This window comes from Cricetulus griseus, chromosome 2, assembly GCF_003668045.3.
Source record: "Cricetulus griseus strain 17A/GY chromosome 2, alternate assembly CriGri-PICRH-1.0, whole genome shotgun sequence".
Lineage (NCBI taxonomy): Eukaryota > Metazoa > Chordata > Mammalia > Rodentia > Cricetidae > Cricetulus > Cricetulus griseus.
This window is the reverse complement of record NC_048595.1, coordinates 37,919,324-37,941,789: the sequence shown is the minus strand read 5'-3', so window position 1 is coordinate 37,941,789 and position 22,466 is coordinate 37,919,324. Positions and strand designations below refer to the sequence as shown.

The following is a 22,466-nucleotide window of genomic DNA, read 5'->3' as shown; positions in this document are numbered from 1 at the left end:
TCAATCATATAGACTGTTGATGAAATATATCTTTGATTCTCTCTTTTTTCATCATTTTTAAATTTTATTTTGTATATCAACCACAGTTTCCCCCTCCTTCCTCTCCTCCCATTCTGTCCCCCCCCTCCTCTATTTTACCACGTCTCCCCAGCCATTCAGATGGGGTAAGGCCTCCCATGGGAATCAACAAAGTATGGCATATTAATTTTAGGCAAGACAAAGCTCCTCCCCCCTGCATCAAGGCTAAACAAAGTATCCCACCATAGGGCATAGGTTTCAAAGAGCCAACTCATTCATCATGGAGAGGACCTGGTCCTACTGCTAGGGCCCCCCAAAAGACCAAACTACACAACTGTCACCCAGATGCAGAGAGCCTAGATTGGTCCCATGGCAGCTCCCTAGCTGTCTGTCCAGAGTCCATGAGCTCCCACAAGCTCAGGCCAGCTGTCTGAGTTTCCCATCAAGATCTTGTTGCCCCTGGCTCATATAATCCCTCCACCCTCTCTTCAACTGAACTCCCAGAGCTCAGTCCAGTGCTTAGCTGTGGATCTCTTCATCTACTTCCATTAGATACTAGACATAGGCTCCCTAATGACAACTAGGGTTGTCATTATAATCTGATTACAGGGGAAGGCCAGTTCAGGCACCCTCTCCACTACTGATAGGAGTCTTAGCTGGGGTTATCCTTTTGGATTCCTGAGAGTTTCCCTGGTACCATGTTTCTCACTCATTACCCCATAATGGTTCCCTATATCCAAAATCATGTAGACCAACTTTCTTCTGCATTATTCTTGCACATGTAGGAGGCATAGAGCAACAGGAACTTGAAAAGCAAAGCTACCTTTCATGTGCAATCAATCCATCTTCTTGGCTGCAAATGTCCTGATTCTTTCTTCTTTTCCCAGTCCCAGTTTCAGATCCACATTTTGAACTGGATACTTTGTGGTTAGAAGATATTAGTGTGGTCCTGTGTGTGCTGATAGTGTTCATCATCAAGCTTGTTTCATTTATTTACTTCAGATTGAAAGGTAACTATAAAAGTAATGCTGGCAACTCACAAGATCTTGTTCATGTTATTCTTGCTCAGATGTCTAGAAGGTGACCACTTCAGTCCTTTGTCTTAGTAGCTGTAAGAAAATCAAAATGAAAAACTGTGTATTGTATGAAGACTTCTAGATTATATCCTCCTTCTTAGGACTACTGGGTCTTTCACAAGGGAGTGTTGTATAGACCCAGTATGAGTGTTGGTGCCTCACATACCAGTATCTGTCCCAGCTCTTACTGGACAATTGCAAAAACCCTTCCAGGTACTGTTGGGAAGGTGGTTATTTTATTTACACATCCAGGAAAGCTCTATTTTCTGAGCTCTTTGTAAGAGCTGTATGAATTTTTAAAAATGTATCTCTGACATTTTGGACTGAAATTTGGTGGGGGTCTTTTTATATTAGAAACAATTTTATTTTATATATCAATCCCAGTTTCCTCTCCCTCCCATCCTCTCATGCTCCCCACTGACCCCCTCCCATCCCATCCCCTTTCTGCTACCCAAGGAGGGTAAGGCATTTAATGTGGGATCATCAAAGTCTGTCACATCTTTTGGGGCTTGGATTGAAATTTTAAGGGCACATTTTAATAGTTTTCTTTGAAATTCATGTAAAAGCCACTAAGGACCAGACTATCAACATTATGAACTGTGATCATGAAGGCTACATCTTTGAATTATCCCCTAACTCATGTGTAAAGCTAAAAGCCATCTTTGTTGTGCAAATACATTTTATATAAGCACATGGATGAGAGCATAAAACTGATAATCCAAGAAGAAAAATTTCCGTAATAGATTCTTGTAATTTATTGATAACATACAATCCTAACATGCTCCATTAGGACTAGCAATATGATTTAACAGTAAGAGCACTTGCTGCTCTTTCCTAATTATTTGTTTTGAGAATTCCATATATAAGTACTATATTTATGTCAATTCCTGTAGGAGAAATGTAGGTATTTGTCCTCAGAGATAAACACTAGGAAAACCAGAAATTTTAAATACACTAGGTTATCTCTTTGAAGGGAGATCTGTATTATCTGTTTTCCACTCTGAAGGCCGAGAGAGCAGACTGGAAATCTCTGTGCTATCTGTATGGCCAGGTCACACCAGCTCCCCTAGACTCTTATCTTGAGGTTGTTTATCTCAGTAAATCTATATCTCTGTCCTCCCCCAGACCATTACCATGAACTTTATTTACATTTAACCTATTTCCTTAGTTGATGTATAGAACCTAACTTTATGAATGTTGTCACTTGTAGTTCATCACAGTTTTGATGTAATTATGCCTTAAGCTTTGTTGTACACTTTGGATTGATGTAATTATCACTGTCAAATCTTTTTTTCCAAATTATGCTGTCCTTACACGTGCCTAAAATAAACTACCTAGTGTCTGACTCTCTAAGTCTGAATCAACACTGACTATTAAGTGCCTTCTTATCTCACACAGATCTCTCTGTTGCCAGTAGTAGTAGTAGAAAACCCCCCAAAAGACACAAAAAGTGAGAAATTTGATGCTTTGTAAAATTCAATCCTTGGTTTCCTAAACAAGGAACTATAGATCTTGTTAATTTGAAGCACACAAGAGTTAATGTGGAGATCTCATGAAAGGTGAGATAAATTTTTATCAATTATTTTATTATTTTGTAACTGGATTACAGTAATTTTTGCTGGGACCCTCTCAGGAAGATCATTTTGAGAGAGAGAGAGACAGAGAGAGAGAGAGAGAGAGAGAGAGAGAGAGAGAGAGAGAGAGAGAGAGAGAGAGAGAGAGAATTCCCTGCACGATGTATCTTAACAAGTCTTGGCAGGGTGGCATTTTCCACTGCTGAGTTCCAGCCAGATCAGCATCCATTACAACACCTGAGTACCAAGAAGTGACAGGTGGGGCTCCATAACCTCCACTTGAATTCTAGGGCTCAGCTGTCTCAGTGCTTAGCATATTTTCCTTCACAGCAGAAATGACACAGTATAGATGGATCAAAGGTCCCTTGATAGAGAAAAATTCAAGCTATCCCAAAGTCTAGGTCAGGAACAATTACAAATAGGACATATAGAACCTTCAGTCAGTCCTTGAAATTCCCCTATTTTGTAATGCATAAAAACATAAAAAATAAATTTTGATTGTTACATGATCTCAGGGACATAAATACTACTATGAAAACAATGGGGACAGTCCAGTCAGGCTCCCTGCCCCTACTATGATTCCTCAAGAACATTACATTATTATACTTAACTTAAAAGACTATTTTTCTCTATTTTTACATTCTGATGATAAGGAAGATTTTGCACTCTCTTTTCCTACTTTAAGCAATCATTGGTCAATGACTTGATATCAGTGGAAAGTTTTATGACAGAGGAAGGAAATAGTCCCACTATATGTCAATATTACATACATAAAGCACTTATGCCAGTACTGATTAAATTTCCTGAGGTATTTGTCATTCCTTATATGGATGACATTCTCTTCTCCTGATCATCTAATCATTACTTGAATGATTGCTTAACTTTTATAGTAAATAAAATACAAAAGCAATCATCCTTTAATTATTTAGGTTATATTATTACTCAACAACTAATTCTCCACCATCCTCTCAACTTAAAAACAATGTACTGTCAATTATTTTTTAAAAAAAGTCATTTCAGTGGGATACACGCTTATGTACCTATCATTACTGATGATTTGGCTACATGCTTTAAGTTTCTTTCTAGAAACTCTCAGTTAAACTTCACCCAAACAACACTAAAATCAGAGCAAGTTATTATATTAGATAATGCTACTGCTAAAATGATAGCTCATAGAAGTAATCACTTACTTTCTTATTAATTACTCATTCCCCCTTCCTCCTCCTCATTATGTATCAACAAGGAAATGGTATTAGAAGTTTTATGGTATAGGGTGGTGGTGGTACTGGGCTTTAATCCCAGCACTTGGGAGGCAGGGGCAGGCAAATCTCTATGAGAGTTCAAGACCAACTTGGTCTACAGAGCAAGTTCCAGGCCAGACAGAGCTACACAGAAAATGCCTGTCTTCACCCTAAGATGCCAAAATTTCCACAACAATCTGTTACTCCTTATTACAAGAAATTATAGGCTTGATAATGTCTGGAAGGGCACATCTTAAGCAACTTACTGGTACAGAGCCTACAGAAATCATTGTGCCACTAAATAAAATCCAGGTTGATAACTTGTTCCACACTTGTAAAAATTGACAGGTAGCATTAGCATGTTACTCAGCATCTATATATAGTCATTACTCAAAAGATGACCCTTTAAGATTTTTTATAAGATACCCCATGGGTGCTGTCTAAGATTATATCTAAAAACCCTATAGAGATCTTTAATACTTTTATAGATGGTTCTTCAAACGGACAAGGACTATAGTTTTATATGCAAATTCCACATGTGCTCCACAAAACAAGATTGTACCCACCCCTGGTTGTACAGCTCAACACTCCAAACTCACTGTAATCAATCTGCTTTTATTTGATGCTTCTCAGCCATTGAATATTAAAACTGACTTCCTTATGAGTCAGTACATAAAAGATAGAAATGCACTGAGAATGAAAACTGGTCTATCTTGAGAGATAAACTATGTTGAAAATAGGTTGAGTGTAGAAAGGATGTAATGGAAGGATAGAAACATTTGGAACAAGGTCCTCGAGGATGGAGTCTAGTAAAAGAGAAGTGGAAATGATTGGGACATGAAGTGTGCTTGTTCAGCTGAGTTTCTTTGCCTTGAAAATAAAAGGTAAATAAAAAATAAAATCCAACCTATTGAAACATGACAGTAATACTGAACTCAGGCACCTCTTCTCTAGAGAACAAAGCAGTGAAAACCTGTGTAGGTGGAAAACCAGGAGCAGCTGTGCCTATTGCTGGAAGGAAGCTACTACAAGGTTTGGTTGAGGAGTTTTCTGTTACTGAGACTGTAGGAGATGCTTTCTCTGCTATTGCCTGGTCAAATTATGCATCCATTCAATGGTGAAATCATACCATTAACAAAACAAGGAATTTTATCTTGTGGTTCCTTTGCATTTATAATCAATACAAATACATTTTTTAATTTGCATTTTTGCACAACCAAAAAATGGAAACTAACAAGGTAAACAGTTTTGGAAAGATTTAAAAAGAAAAATAGGGTAAAACAGCATTAAAAAAGGGTTTTTTCCTTTTTAAAAATATTTCTTCTGGATAATGCAATGGCCAAGGAATGCAAACATAATTACTTGTTTCTCAAGTTCCCTCAGAGGCTGAAAGTGGTTAAACAAAAATTACAATAAATAAGAATTTGATTATTTTGAGTTTTCACCTAAAATTACTTTTGAAACAGCCTGAGAATCTGTTACAGGAGACTGTCTATGAAATGTGATACAAACTAAGCCTCCCAGCAAGTTCTTCATCCATGGAACCTTAATGTTTTGATTCTGTTCATGTTTTTTTTTGTTTCATTTATAGCAGTGATTCTCAACTTGTGGGTCATTACCCATTTGGTGGTCAAACAAGCCTTTTGTAGGGGTCACCTGAAACCATTGGAAATATCTACATTATGTTTCCACATATCTACATTATGTTTCAAAACAGTGGCCAAATTACAGTTATGTAGTAACAATGAAAGTAACTTGATGACTAGGGTCACCACAACATGAAGAATTAAAGGGTATCAGTACTGGGAAGATTGAGAACAGTATCATCTGGATATCAGCATGTTTCTCTTTCATGATTTCTGTGATTATTTCTCAGGCACTTCTGAAATATCCTGTTTTCTCATAGGAGGGTCCTATTGAGCTCAAAATTAAAATTTCCCTAAATTTAAAAAATCCTAAATATCATTTAAAAGCTTTAGACTCAAATCTTTATAAATTAATGATCATTGTTAATTAAGTTTTGTTTGGTTTTTTTTAGTTTTGTGCTTTCCCTTGGTCTGACAAGGATGATCAGACTCTGGGAATGGAGGAAGTTAAGGGAAGCCTATCCTGTAATCAAGGATTTTAGCATACTGGCTTTGCACAATATTCCATAATTAGTGTACTGTAACTGAGGCTGTCTATGTCTGGGAACTTCTCTATTGTCAGAAATCCATGCTTGAAATGCATTACAGGCATGCAAGGTAACAATTTCTAACCAGTTCGCTGTAAAATGCTGCCACAGACATGACATGGGGCTCTGGGGGCTCCAGAAAAATACCATTGTATCACATGGAAAACTTTTTGTCAAATAGCTCCTTAGACATTTCTAGGACTCCCATTACAACTAAATATTGATAATGCTCCTGCTTATACTAACAAATGCTTTTAAACACTTTAATCACGTTACTGAAACACCTTACAATCTACATGATCAAGCTATTGTGGAATGATACTATCAACTATTTAAACAATAGATTTTAAAAATAAAAGGGGGTATATAACCTGCCTAAATACCTACATACTATGCTACATGTGGCCATGACAGAGGAGCAGCAGGTGGCAATTGACATAGGGGATTGGTCTACCAGGAAACAAAACCCTGATGGGTGAATCTCAGAAAGGCAAGGCCTTGAGGGACTTGGCCCCAGAATGTTTTTTCCTACTGTTATGTCTCTGTGTGTTTGCCACCACAATTTTTCTCTGGTATCTAGCATGATGTGAATTGATGTGGCCAGATCCCCATTGTCATTAATGCAATCTGACCATCACTTGCAAATATCCCATTCTACTGGAAATTTTTACCTGTGGATTATTATGAAGATGATTTCCTCCTAAGCTGTTCTATTTAACTGAAGCAACGATTTTATACAAAAACAGTGTTTTCTTTAATAGGATTTTGATGATTGAAGGTTTTTAATAAATATAGTAAGGGATTATGATAAAGATTAGTTTAGTAGAAAAATTAATATGGGTAAAGGTAGATAAAATGTTGCCCCTGACTCGGATAAAGCAGATGCTATAGAGGAAAAAAATAAAATGAGGAAATGTCACATTGCTGGAATGCATGTGTTTCTATTGAAGAGTTGTATAGACGAAGGCTTAGGTTAAAGATTAAGAAAAACAATTGAGTCCAATAGCCCAGCTAGCTTAAATTATCTTAATCTTAATGTTGGAGACGTTGAAAGTTCATCATAGCTCAAACAAAGCTTTGAAAACAACAAGGTTAGACTAGGATGTTTTGTTAAATAACTTTAAGGTGAAAAACTCAAGAAGACAATTATTAGCTGATGTGCCTTTTTTGCTAGGATGGAATGATGGTTAATTTCTGGTGCCCATTTCTGCTCTTAGCTTCCTCATATTAAAAAAAAAAAACTGTTGATGAGTGGGTAAGCACCCTGGAGATTTGAAATAGAGCTAACTGATACTTTTTTCATATATGAACATTTAAACTTGTGATTTGTCTAAGATTCCTTAGAAGATTGACTTCCAAGATAATTAATAAAGTGATTTATTCTTTCATTGTATCCACAAAATGCGACCTGCCAGTAAAAGAACTGGCTGAAATCAACACCCTGTTTCTTAAACTCTGTTCATCTACAACAAGTTGCTTGAACAAGAATGTATGTGGGTTCTTGTGACAACTTGTTTTTTATCTATAGTCATAAAATGTTTAATCAGGTAAGAGATATGGAAAACATACTGGTTTTTACTTGCATTTGTTGTAATCATTCATTTGAAAAATAGAATGTAACCACATTGCAATTTTTATATTGCTTGAAAGATTTTGCTGGGGTATATAATTTATAAGGAAAAATAATGTTAATTAGAAGAAAAACATCAAGTGAAATGAGAGAAGGAAAACACTAGAAAAAATGTAGAGGAAAAATAATAATAAAAATAAACAGAAAGTCAGAAGGAAACTATCAAGAGAGTGTATGTGCCTTTTCCCTTAATCCCTCAGATAAAAAAATCTTAGTTCATCCACTCCATGGATCTCGATCAAGCCCTGCACTTCTGGAGGCTGGTCCTCATGGCAGCAGTACAAAAGCATTTTGATTTAAAGGAGATACAACCTAAAGTATACATTAAGAAATTATCTAAAAACTAATCAAAGGAAAAGTCCTGATGTCCTTGTAACATCAGGGTGAGATTATGCTTGTGTCTTTCCAGAAAATGAATGAAGTTCCAAATGTCTCCTGCTTCAATGCATCCAACCAGAACAGCGTACCAAATACCACCAGGCAAACGAAACACCAGACAAAACTCATTTGGTGGAAATGTTTCAAAATGAAGAGGAAGTCAATAACTTTGGGAGACATAAAAACTTTAATGCTTCGAACTGAAACCTTGAAGAAACAATGAGGACCACTCATATGGCTTTCCCTTTTCATTGGCCTTCTGTTTATTATTATTATTATTATTATTATTATTATTATTATTATTATTATTATCATCATCATCATCATCATCATCATCATCATCATCATTATCATTAGTTCAAATTAGGAACAAGCTTGCTTCACATGTCAATCCTGTCTCCCTCTCCCTCCTCTCCCCTCTCCCCAACCCTTTCTCCCAGCCCTCCACCTGCCCCCCACCCCATCCACCCTCCACTCCCCAGGCAGGGTAGGGCCCTCAAGGGGGGCTCCCCAAAGTCCACCACATCGTCCTGGGCCAGGCCTAGGCCCTCCCCCATGTGTCCAGGCCAAGAGTGCATCCCTACACATGGGATGAGCTCTCAAAGTCCCTTCTTACACCAGGGAAAAATACTAATCCACCACCATAGGGTGAAGAGGGTCAATGGCAGTGCTAATGGAATGAAGTGTTTGGACTAAGCTGAAGGCTCCATTATGTTTTTTACTGTAAATATGGAGGAATTCTAGAGTGAAGAAGTGGGCCATAGAAACCACTGTCTCTAGTTTCTTGTATGTCTCTAGCTATTAGCTTTGCCAGATCAAAACCAGAGTACTATCCTCAATTTTTTTCCAACCATAGCTCTAACTATCCTTGGGAATTATTCATTAGGGATAGTCTCTATTTGTGTTCTTCCATAAAATAAGCTGACATTCCATTTATTTTATTTTTGTTTGATTCATGTTGGGATTGGGAATATTCCCTGAGTTTCATTAAATTTACTTAAATTTACTCCTATGTGCCTACTTCTCAATTGTGATGCTGTCTCAATCATGTTGGTTGTATGCTTTGATGGCTTTAACACTCTAAACACAGTTTTGTTGTTGATGTTGATTTACTTTAAGAAGAATTCTTACTTTATTTTCATATAACAGTAACTCTTCACTTGGTTACTGAAGTAATAATGCCACTTCTTTCTGCCACTATAGCGATAGTTGTCCCATAAATTAAAACTCTTCCAGTCAGTTCTGCCTCTTTGGCAGAGGAAACTTCTCCCATTTCCACAGATGCATAACAATGAACATTTTTTAAAGTTTCTCAACCTGTCTCTAATCATTTTTATGGATTCCCAGTGTGATTCATGATAAAATTTTTGCAAGAGACTGTAAGCTTTCTATGTGTCTGTATATTCTAGGGATTTATTCACTATGATAACCCACATTTGGTTTATCGAGATGAATGAGGCTAGAGAGAAGGGTCAGAAGTTAAGAGCACTGACTGACCTTTTAGAGGACCTGGGTTCTATTCCCAGCACCCACATCTAATTCACAACCATCTGTAATTCCAGTCCCATGGGATTCAGCATTCTATCCCAGCATCTGAGTGCACTGTGAACATGTAGTGCATAGATGTGTATGCAGGCAAACACCCATATATAAAAGAAAATATTTTTTTAATTTTAGCTGAAGTCTTCATACATGTTTGTACAGTGATTCTTATTCTTCAAATGCTCTGCCCCAAGACACCATGATTTTATCTCAACTATTTGGAACATTCAAGATTTTTCCTTAAAAGTTGCAAGAGTCAACTTGTTGAATAATCAGCTTTTGTTTGTTCTTAATTTTGAGTGGTACCTCAGACTTTCTGAAAAATCGGTAATCTTTAAATTTGTTGGAATATTGGTAGATATTTAGGTTTGGATAAGATTTCTGTCTTTTTAAAATCAATTAGGATTATTCTCATGTGATCTACAGACTTTCTAAAGTCATATGATCATCCATACTTTAATTAGAGTAGGGTTTTTTATTTAAATTAGAAACAATCTTATTTTACATGTCAATCCCAGTTCCCTCTCCCTCCCATCTTCCCCTGCCCCCCCCCCCAACCAACGCTCTATCCCATCCCCTTTTCTGCTCCCCAGGGAGGCTGAGGCCTTCCATGGGGTATCTTCAAAGTCTATCATATCATATCATTTGGAGCAGGGCCTAGGCCCTCCCCTTTGTGTCTAGGCTGAGAGAGTATCCCTCTATGTGGAATGGGCTCCCAAAGTCCATTCTTGTGCTAGGGATAAATACTGATCCACTACCAGAGACCCCATAGATTGCCCAGACCTCCAAACTTATCGCTGAGTTTAATTAGAGTCTGACTGATTATCAGAGCAGTGAGAAACCCAGTGAAAGTATTCTCATTAACATATTCAATAGGTACAGATAACAAGACATGAATCTACTTCTTGTTTGCAACATTAGGCAAGTTTTTCACCAAACAGAAAACTCACATACATAAATATAGAACAAGAAAAATCATGTGATATTTGATCTATCTGCTTTAGAATTTATTCCTAGCATTAGAATTAGTAAATCTATTATTATTATGCATTCTTACTAAAAATTCTCAAAAAGTTTCAAGGCAAGTAAATGTACATTATCTATAGATGGATCATTTTCTGCCTAAGTTGCACAATACAATGCCCCAGGGCCATTTAAAAAATAAGGTTGGCACACCCTATGCCACTGTAGTTCTCAAGTTCCCCAGAAGAGTTTTAAAAGAGGAGGGCCACTGATGAAGTCAGATATACGGCCATGCCAAAAGAACAAGATTAGCTGGTAAGGTTAGGAAAGAAATATGAGGCACACATATTTCATAATAAAAGCAATCTTAATCATTTAAAACAAGTTTTGTTGTTTTCTTAGAGACAAAGTCTCCTGTCAGAACCCAGTGGTAACTCTAAAGCCCCCACCTAAAATGGCAGTGCTGGTGATATTGTCCTAAATAGAAGGATTTCTGAGGGGTAAACAGAAGGATTTATCAGGTAAAGAAGCCTAAATGGTTTTTGATACTAAACTAGCAGATCTCATAAAGAAGGTTCCTTTCTGCCAGAAACAAGCCTTAATCATCCAGAAACCCATGAGTTTATTTCTTTAGAGGGCTGCCACCCAGCTCCCAAATAAATACACAGAGACTACTTATTCTTACTTATGAATGCCCAGCCTTATCTTGGCTTGTTTCTAGTTAGCTTTTCTCACTTAAATTATTCCATTTCTCTTTAAGTAGATTTTTCCTATGGACTTTTCACCTTTTCTTATTCTGTATCTTTCTTTACTTCTTACTCCGTGACCAGCTGGCTGGCTGGCTATGTGGCTAGCCCCTAGCATCCTCTGATTCGTCTCCTTTTCTCACTCTTCTCTCTCCCCTAGATTTCTCTTCCTATTTATTCTCTTTGCCTGACAGCTCCATCCATTTCTCTTCCCTGCCTAGTTATTGGCTGTTCAGCTCTTCATTGGGTCAATCAGGTAGTTTAGGCAGGCAAAGTAACACAGCTTTATAGAGTTAAACAAATGCATGATAAAACAATGCAGCACATCTTTGCATAAATGAACAAATATTCAGCACATCTTAAACTAATATTCCACAAAATTATCCTCCCTTAACCTATCCACAAAGGTTAATTACCTTGGTCAAGGGTGCTTAATTCTTGGTCAATCCCAACAACCTGTATCATCTCAGATACTCATCTGGCTAACTATTGTTAGGTTTAAGTCTCTTTATTCAAGAAGACACCAAGGCAAAACACAGGCCAGAGCTAGGTTATAGAACCCAGCAAGCGTGGCCAGAGCAAAAGGGGCCCGGGTCCCCACATGCAGCCCCTTAAGAAGCTCCCTTACGTCACCCCGGCTTTCCTTCACCACGCCCTTATGGGGGAGTCGAGGGGCCACCTGGTACCTGTCCCAGGACTATTGGGTGGGGCTAGGGTGTCTCCCTACAGACTATCATATAAAATCTGCTTCCTTCTGGGGCTGGAGAGATGGCTCAGAGTTTAAATGCATTGGCAGCTCTTCCAGAGGTCCTGAGTTCAGTTCCCATCAAACACATAATGGCTCACAGCTTCTATAATGGGATCTGGTGCCTTCTTCTGGCATGTAGGTGAACCTGCAGATAGAGAACCATATACAAAAAATAAACATTTTAGAACTTATTTAATTTTTTTACATCTGCTTGCTTTTCCATCATTTTGCTCTTCTCTCTGTCCCCTACAACTTACCCAGGATGGTTTTGGCAATTTTTATTTCTAATAAATCTTTCTTTCTATTCATGAAGTAGTCTTGTTTGGTAGCTTCTCTGTGCCATTGCTTATACTCAGGTTGGCCTCTAATTTGCCATTTTCCTGCCTCCAACTCAAGAATACTGGGATTACAGAGCTATACCACTACACCTAGAAAATCTTTTTAATCAGGATTAACAACACCTTAAGAATTATTCCAGTTTAACATCTCTTGAAGAATGGAAAAATTTTCAGTTTCTGTCTCAAGAAATTTCTTGGTAAATACTTTTTGTAACTAAAAATGGAACAAACTGATGGCTGTGCTGCATAGTCTTTCCAGATATCTTTGGTTCTTTGTCTGAGGCCTTGGGTGTATCAGGTAACAATTATTGTTCAGATGTCAACCCACCAGGGGAATGATTCTCTGATGGAGGAGAATCCCATCAGGCAAGGCTAATCAGTTTCCACTGATTCTGGAAACTGTTGCTCCTGTCTGTAATTTCACATGTGCAAAAAAAGCTATGGTGTCTCCCCAATACCTGCACTGCAGTGTGTAATCTCAAAGGGTGTGCAAATGTAATCTCATGATAGCTTCTCAATTTTATGGGCATGTATGTCTGTGGATGATGAGGAAGATTACTTATCATTAACTGTATAATTTTTATATTTAGAAAATAAACTAGGATATTCTTTTTAACTAGATCTCTGGTCCCACCCGGAATGTAGGACACTTAAAAGCCTGTTTTGTTCCTTTAACTCATACTAACATAGAAAATAACAATTTCTCCCCAGTCTAAGACATGCTACAAATAATTAGCTCATTTTTACCACAGAGCAAGCCCAAAGTAGACTAAATGTTTCTGTAATGGATCATCAGTTAAAAACTTTACAGATATGCACAAAGACATAGTTGCAGATGTCTAACCAAGGTTATTAATACAAAGCAACCTAAGAGACTATGGGAATTCTTCACTTGCTAAATTCTGGCAAATAAAGACTTGATACTCTGTGTAGATCTCTCTGTAGTTAGTCTCACTGGGCACTGTGCCCCTAGCCTCTGGTCACACCAGAAACCTTGAGTTGCCACAGTAAATGGCTCTGCACCTTATGTTTACTCAAAGAATGTGCTATGATCTTCAGAGGTAGCTTTGTGACTGTTTTATTATTGCAAAAAGTATCCTGTAAATATACATATAGCTATGTAGAACAGAGGAAAAGAAGAGAGAATCAGAAGTTAGAAACTACTGGGAATTATAACTTAGGTAGAATTGAAGCTGTAGAGGTAGAATTAGAGGTATAACAGAAGATTAGGAAGAATAATAAAAAAAAGCATGACTTGGACAGCACATTTGTGAATTTATTCCATACCCTCAGATAGAAAAACTTTCACTATGCTATGGACATTTTCCTTGAACCCTGGGTGTAGCCCTAAGAGCTGGTCTACAATAATACTATTTTATGCACCCATCCTGTCTGACTGCATAGTTTGGGAAACAGTTTTAAGACATTTCAGACTACTGGGTCAAAAGAAATTTACTAGAAGTCCCTTCAATGAAGAGTATGACTCTGGCTTCAGGACTAAAAAACACTATCAGATTTAGCTATTTTGGTTCCATTTGGGAAGCAACTTGTCATAGTATGTACAGGGTCATAAAGCAGAGAGATGAGATGCAAACTGATGATCCATGTACTTTCTCTTTTATATTCAACCCTTGAACATTCTGGGTAAGTCTCTTTATTTAGTTATGCTTTTTTTTTTTTTTAAGAAATACCTCAAAGAAAAACCCAGAGTTTTGTCTCCTATTCTAAATTCTGTAAAGTTGATTGGGGGATTGCAAAGCCACAACTGACCTGATAGATGGCCTAGTCCAATAGTAAAAGCATGCGCAGTATATATTTCCTCATGGCTAGCCTGGGTCCACCAGAGGGCCTTGACAACAGTGGCTGAGTCTGACAAGACTCGGACCTGTGGACAGCAACCATATCACCTCAGCAGATGCCAGCTCAGTGTATCTATACCCTGGGGCAGGGTGGGATGTATATAAGGCTTACCCCTTTCTGAAATAAAGTGAGCTTGTTTCAACTTGTTCCTGGTACCTGCATCATTGGTTCTGAATCTACTTTCTCCCACCCCTAAGGGACATCTACCAGGCCCCTGCAACATGTTGTGCTCTGCAACATGGGGCTCATCATAGGTAGCGAGCCTGCCTGGATTGCTGTTATTGTTGTTGTTCTAATTTAAGAAAAGCAGCATGAGAGAGAAAGATGCCATGAGACCGGGTTCAAGCAGAAGGGTTTTTTCTCTTTTTTTTTCTTTGAATTAGAAACAAGATTGTTTTACATGTCAATCCCAGTTCCCTCTCTCTCACCTTCTCCCCTACCACCCTCCCAACTAAAACCCTACCTATCACATATCCTTTCTACTACCCAGAGAGGGTGAGGCCTTCCATGGAGGGGGGTCATCAGAGTCTATCATATCCTTTGGGATAGGGCCTAGGCCCACCCCTGTATGTCTTGGCTCAGGGAGTATCCCTCTATGTGGAATGGGCTCCCAAAGTCCACACCTATGCTAGGGATAAGTACTGAACTACTACAGGAGGCCCTGTATATTTCAGAGGTCTCCTCTCTGAAACCCAGGTTCCTGGGATCTGGATCAGTCCCATGCTGTACCTCAGCTATCAGTGTGGGGACCAAGAGCTCCCTGTTGTTCAGGTCAGCTGTTTCTGTGATGATGAGCAAAGGGGTCCAGACTAGGCTGATGAAAACCACAAAACAGTTTTTATTAGGGAAAGGGATCATAAAAAGAGGAAAGGGGGGATACCAGCCTTTAGAGACAGGAGTGAAAGGAGAGAGGGAAGAGGGGAAGAGAGGGAGGCAGAAGAAAAATGGAGCAGAGAGAGGGAGAGGAAGGAGGAGAGAGGGGGAAAGGATGGGAGGTGGGCAGGACCCTTTTAAAGGGGAACATAGTGAATGTGCACAGATGGTGCCCTTAGTGGCTTCAGCTGAGGGTGTATCCTGTCAGAACCCCAAAGGACAGGCCAGTACAGACTCCTGAATATTAACAGTTGTCATTGCCTCAGTAATTTTGGGGGGCCACCATTTTTGCCCTTTTCTGTCGCTGCTGATTTTGGCAAAAGTGACCCAATCTTGCATTCATTTTTGATAGCACAGCCTGACAGATCCATTATCCTTGTTGGTGGTTCTCAATAGCACCCCCTGATCAGTGTTTTTCAATGAGTAGGACCCTCTGTATTGAGTGTTCCTTGGGTCCTGCTGTGAGACCCCCCTCTCTTCTTTTCAGTGTTGGTCTTTGTCTCATGAAAGTGATATGGAGGCACATATCATTTGTCCAAATTTGCCTGGCATTTCCACCTAAGAACTGACCCCTCAAAAAACAGAACCAAGATCGAACTCCCAACACTAAGTGCAAGAAATTTGGGTCTGACACACACTTTCACTTTCCTTTTGTTGTTTGTCACACTTTGTTGCTATAGGAAATCTCCCTTCTCATTGTAAGGAGGCTCCTATCAGGGCCCTCAAGTCCCTTTTAACCACCCAATGACTTTGGGCCAGAACTGTGGACCTAGAAAAATTTTGGATAGAGGCTGAGGATTTAGCACCTTGATTATCCCCAGAGATTATGTGGGACTGTGATCTGATCTCTGGATGTGGGTTTTGTCTGACTAAAAAGAGAGAGGTAGCCCTGGGAGTGGCGCCTCAGCTATCTTTTATCCCTATTTTGTTGGTGATAATTACTAGTTTAAGATCCTCCTTGGGGGCTGGAGATGACTAGTTGGTTAAGAACATTGGCAGCTCTTCCAGAGGTTCTGAGTTCTATTCCCAACAACCACATGGTGTCTCACAAACATCTATAATGAGATCTGATGTTCTCCTCTTCTGGTGTGTAGGCTCTATGTGTAGATAGAGCACCATATGCACATATAAATAAATAAATCTTTTAAAAAAAGGATCCTCCTCAGTGGAGGAGTTGAATAGGCCCACAATGAACACTGTCAGGAACTATACAATGTCAATATATCTATCACCTCCATTCCACCAATTTCTGACATCCCCTCTAACTCTGGTAATGAGGAAGAGGGTGCAGGGAAAGAGAAGGTGAAAGAAAAGGAAAAGGAAAATTAAGGAGACTGATGGAAGAAAAGATAGAGAAAAGGATAAAACAACATCCCCCAGGTCCATGTCCATTTCTCCCTTCTTCCTTCTGTGCTGCGGGTGGCTATACGTCCCCCGGCAGTGTGGGGTACCTACCACACTGTTTGCCCATCGCAGTAAACACTTTACCAATCTCTTAACCTATCTCAACTGCAAGGCCACAGGGCTTAAACATTGCCTTTCTGGTGAATGTAGGCCTTGATGCAGCAGTTCAACCATGAATACCCACTCCTTTGTCTGATCTCTCCCTCACTCACAAGGTAGTCAGTGAGTCTGGTCCCAATTCACCATATTTCAAGCAGATTTTTACAGCAATGGGGCATGCATTTACAAACCTATTATAATTGTTACCATGTAATGAAGGCTGTCTTTGAGGCTGCGGTCTTTCTTAACTGGCACTCTGCTATGATGGCCAGGCCAAATTTCAGGCCTATATTAATATACAATATAACCTTCTTACCAGAAGGTCTTACTCATGACATGCTCACCATCCATGGGCAATATATCAACCCCATTACTCGGGGCCAAATTGGCCAGCAAGCTTACTTTCAGTAGATCTCTGACCTGGCCTTTGAAGTCCTAAAGACTAGCACCCACCGGGAACTATGCATATTTTTGTAACCTTATCCAACTGCCAGGGGAGCTGTTTACTGACTTCTTACCTAGATTAATGAAGCAGTGGAGCACAGAATGGACCCAGACCCCAAGAGGGAAATGCTAATTAAACAGTTAACATGGGAGGTTCTTAATACCTCTACCAGTAATGCAGTGGTTACTGTTCACACTGAAGATACACATAAATAGGTAACAGCAACCACAGACCTTGATCCCAGCCATGGCCTGATAACTGCTCTTATAGCTTCCCTTAATGCCCTTCTTGCTGGCAGACAACAAAGGGAGATTGTTTCAGCAATGCCAGCTGACAAGACATGCTCAGGCTGTGACAGGCCAGACACTTAAGAAATTGCCCATGGGCCAAACTAAAAGCTAGGTGCACAAGCTACAATAAGGGTTTTCACTGGGCCAAGGACTGCCTTTCCCAGCCTGAGGAGACTGAGGCTCCTTTAAAATCTGGATGGGATGCTCCTCCTCATCCCAGCAATGAAGAGGAAGCCTCACAAACCCAAAGATATTTTTGGACGCTGCCCATCTTCCTTCACTTTCCTATGATGACCATCGTCCTGGATGGGCTGTCTGCCAAGGGATTGGTAACACGGGTACAGATGTCACTATATTAACTGAGACTGAGGTGCTCCCCTCCCACACTGAAGTTTAAACTTGGATGCCCAATTAGTGGAGTAGGGGGCCAACAGGACTCTAAGATAACCACTCACACAGTTCATTGGAAGGACCTCAGTGGAAATCAGGGAGCCATCCACCCTATCATCTCTACTGTGGCTAGAAATCCGTTGGGTAAAGACATTCTGGAAGATGGGGGAATTGCCCTAATGATAGATGACAGAGCCTTTTTTGATGATCTTGTAGTGTATGACAATATGGGCCTTTGAGGCCTGGATCCTGAACAAGCTCCACACCCCCAATTCTAAGGGCCACTGTCCCCCCCACCCACGAGTCTGAGACCATCAAGCAGCCTGACCCCATTCAAATTCATTGGCTAACAGAAAGATGTATGGGTGGAACAGTAGCCTATAATTGAACCCAAACTGTCTTTTCTGAGACAGCTGGTGGGAAACAACTGCACCTGGGACACATAGAGCCATCCACCAGCAGATATAGTACCCCTATATTCACTATCCCCCCAAAAATATTCTGGAAAATGCTGTTTACTTCAAGACCTTAGTGGGGTTAATGATCAGATGGAAAAAATTGGGCTTGGCACAACCAGGCTTTCCTCATCCTGACGTTATTCCTCCTCTCCACTACACAACAATATTAGACATTAAAGACTGCTTCTTTTAAATTCCCTTGGCACCCCAATATCAGGGCTGCTTTGCCTTCACTGTCTGGGAGCCCAATATGCACAAGCCAGTGAAAAGATACCAATGGGTTGTCCTCCCCAGGGAATGAAAAATAGTTCTTGTATATGCCAATTATATGTGGCACAAGCTCTGGTCAATATTCCACAGGATGTTGTCCTGGTAAATTATATGGATGACTTGTTGATGGCCCATCCTGATTCATTTTACCTACAAAGGACTGTTAATGGAGACTGACACTCAGAGACCTGGCTGTGTAGAAGCTATTAATGGCCCCAGACAAAACTCAAACAGTGCCCTCATTTGCATTTCTAGTGTTTGTCATTTCTAAGGATAATGGGCCTCAGTCCTTCAAGTTATATAAAATAGAAAAATTGAGTACTCCCTTTCAGAGCTACAACAGTTATGTGGAATAGTCAACTGGCTTAAACCTTTTTTATCCATTCCAGAACAGGAGATGAGAGAGCTATTCTCATTCCTAGAGGGCCCAGTGTGCCTCTTTGAAAGGATTAAACTCACTACTGCAGCTAGAGATGTGTTACAAAAGGCTCTTACTATCCTATCAACTACCAGTTTACAGGGCCATAATCCAGAACTGCCTTTACTGGCTATAATCCTCTGGACATCCAGAGGATTCCTAGGAGCACTCTGGCAAGGTGATCCTCTAATGTGGCTACATCAAGCCCATTCAGATTTACAAAAGGTCACATCCAAATTTGACCAGTTATTTCAGTTGGGATTGAAGGCACATTATGTTAGCCAGAAGGATCTATGGAAGTGAGCCTAATAAGCTAATATTCCCATTTTCTCTAAAAATTACACAAGCTCTCTGGGCAGATTCCATCTCTTTTCAAGAGATTGTTACGGGGTTCACTGGAAGCATTGACAATCATTTACCCAAAAATAAGAGTCTATCAGAGCTCCCAACACTCCCAATAGAGATACCAAATAATTCAATACCCTCATCTAGGTCCATACCCTATGAAACCATAGCTTCTCAGATGCTAATAAGACAAAATATGGAGTATAATTCAAAGAAAGAGAGAGATGGACAAAATGTATGTTACTCTAAACCCTGACTCTATATAACTAGAGGAATTATTAGTACTCTTTAAAATCCTGGTAGAATGTCAAAATGAACCTGTCAACACCTTTTCTGGTAGTTACTATGCTGTATAGGCCACAAGAATGTTGGCATTGTCAAGGGTTAAGGACTCCCTAAGCCCAAAAGCCAATACCATTCTCTTAATGCAAGATATCTTAGATCAAAGAACCGAATCCTAGTATTTGTCTCATATTCAGTCACATTCCAAGTTACAAGGAGACTTGGCAAAGGGGAATGAAATAACTGATGCCATTATAATGACAGCTATATAAATTTGCTAGAACAAGCTAGAAAGTTACATCAGCAATTTTGCCTATCATCACAGAGCTTACATTAGTGGCTCCCCGAGTTGCCAGTTTCACAGTGTAAACATCTATCCAAGTCCTGTGTACTTGTACACTGCTTGCCCATTTGGAACCCCTTCATAGGGCAGGGGTGAACCCCTGAGGCCAAATACCCAATGCTACCCAGCAAATGGATGTTACATAACATACATCCTCTGGCAGCTTAAGATATGTGCATGTTATAGTGGATACCTATGCTGGCTTTGTGTATGCATTGGCATTGCCTGGAGGGAAGGCCTCTAATGTTGTTAAGTTACTCATTTTTGGCAATGCTAGTCATGCGGGTATCCAGGGCCATAAAAAATGGCCTACTTATATGTCACAACAGTTTAATGATTTTGTGTGTTCCTGGAAGGTTTCCCATACAATAGGAATCCCCTGCAATCCTCAAGGACAGGCCACTGTGGTGATTATTTATTCAGTAGGAGGCATTCATTCTCCAGCCATGCTGTGAGGAGAGGCAGCAGGATCAGTTCATTCAGCCTGAGGTAGAGGTAAGAGCTAGCAGCCCACTGCTTTGTTTTTCTGTTCTTCACCTTGAAGTTTGAACCCCAATATCAATCTCTGAATCTTTTATTTTTTGTGTTACAGACCATCATGTAAAGAATTAATCAGACCCTTAAAGAGATCTTGGCCTGAATAATATCACCAGAAGCAAAGAGAAATTCTAATCTTGGTCTTGTGAAGCCTTTTCCACATTAAATTCCTAAGATTTGATGATAAGGGATTAAGGCTAGACTACAAATACTGTGCTTGCCTGCCACAAGGTACTCCCTGTAACTGGTAAGATGGAGGGATCTTATATTCATCCAATGGCAACCCCACCCCCCATTAACCCAAGGGCAAGAGTATGCTTGCATCTTTCCACAGAGTGCCACCACCACTCCAATAATGGATACCCTCCAGAGATATTAATCCCGCTGTGGACCAAGAAACCTTGCCCAAAGAGAAGCTACAGATGGGTGACATATATTTCCATGGCTCTTTATGCTGTTGTTTGCTCTCCATATACAGAGGATTTGTGGGACCTTGTCCCACTACCCCCAATTCTTTTGCCCATGGAAGATGGTTCCCCTGTGTACCCAGTTTTGTTTACTTCTAATGCAAATCTGGGGTTGCCTTTCATAAACACAGTAACTACACATAGGAAACTGGAAGGCATATAGTCCATGGAAGAAATACTCTGCTTCACTATAAATGTATCCTCACTTAGTCCTGTGTAAAATTATATAGCATGACCGCAATAGACTTTCATTGCAACCTTCCTGAGGGAAGCATGTTGGGCTTGGAGCTTCTTGCCCCACTCACTAACTACAAACACTCATTAGTTCCTCCAACTATATTCCAGCCACCTTTGCCTCAGTTTTCAGTGGTGTCTGGATGATCCACTTCTGTAGGGCTCCCCATCCCTTGGAAACATTGCCAGCCTGTTTTCTCCTCTAGATTTACAGGAGACTATCCAGTACAGCCTGATAATCTACAACTTGGTAGGTGGAGGCTCACTGCACTTGATGTCTCCAACCTTACTCCCCATATCCTCCCTCAGAGATCCCATACATTTTCCATCTTACACAATCGTGGGCAATTGAGACTTAAGTGGCCCCTCTAATTGTCTTGATTTGTGATCTTTAATACTCCTAAAGGGTGGTCGTCTTTTTTAACTGGACCTACTTCCATAAAAAATATAATGGTCAATGGACAGGAAGGAATGTTGTAAATGTAACACAAAATATTCCAAATTAACTTGGAAGCAAGTTAAATTAGAAAGCAAGCCTGCTGCACATGTCAATCCTAGCTTCCTCTCCCTCCCCTCCTCTCCCAAACCCCCACCAACTCCCCACCCATCCACCCTCCACTACCCAGGGAGGGTTAGGCCCTCCATGGGGGATCAAGAAAGTCTGTCTTATCAGCCCCGGCAGGGCCTAGGCCCTCCCCCATGGATCCAGGCTGGGAGAATATCCCTCCAAGTAGACTGGGCTCCCAAAGTCCATTGATACATCAGGAGTAACTACTAGTCCACTACCAGAGGTCCCATAGATTGCAGAGTTCTCCTCACTGACACACACATTCAGGGAGGTCAGGATCAGTCCCATGCTGGCCTCCCATCTATCAGTCTGGGGTCCATGAGTTCCCCCTTGTTCATGTCAGCTGTTTCTGTGGGTTTCAGCAGCCTGGTCTGGACCCCTTTGCTCTTCACTCCTGCCTCTCTGCAACTGGATTCCAGGACTTCAGTTCAGTGTTTAGCTGTGGGTGTCTGCCTCTGCTTTCATCAGCCACTGGGTGAAGGCACTAGGGTAGCATATAAGGTAGTCATTAATCTCATTATCAGGGAAGGGCATTTAAGGGAACCTCTTCACTATTGCTTACATTGCCAGTTGGTGTCATCCTTGTTAGATCTCTGGAATTCTCCCTAGTGTCAGATCTTTCCTCAAATCTATAATGGCTCCATCTATTATGGTATCTCTCATCCTGCTCTCCTCTATTCTTCCCAAAACTCAAACTTTCTGTTTCCCCATTTCCTCCTCCCCCTCCTCTTCTCCCCTTCTCTGTTTCTGATCTCC

At 40.2% G+C, this 22,466-nt stretch overlaps 1 protein-coding gene across 1 annotated transcript in view; it reads left to right on the top strand.

Annotated features, from left to right (window-relative positions):
* Positions 1–22,466, top strand: part of LOC100756707 (selection and upkeep of intraepithelial T-cells protein 2-like) — a 52,926-nt gene that overhangs the window by 24,653 nt on the left and 5,807 nt on the right. Inside the window, exon 6 of the mRNA XM_035438664.1 lies at positions 906–1,028. Within this exon, the coding sequence (XP_035294555.1) occupies positions 906–1,028 (123 nt within the window). The remainder of the gene's footprint in view (positions 1–905; positions 1,029–22,466) is intronic.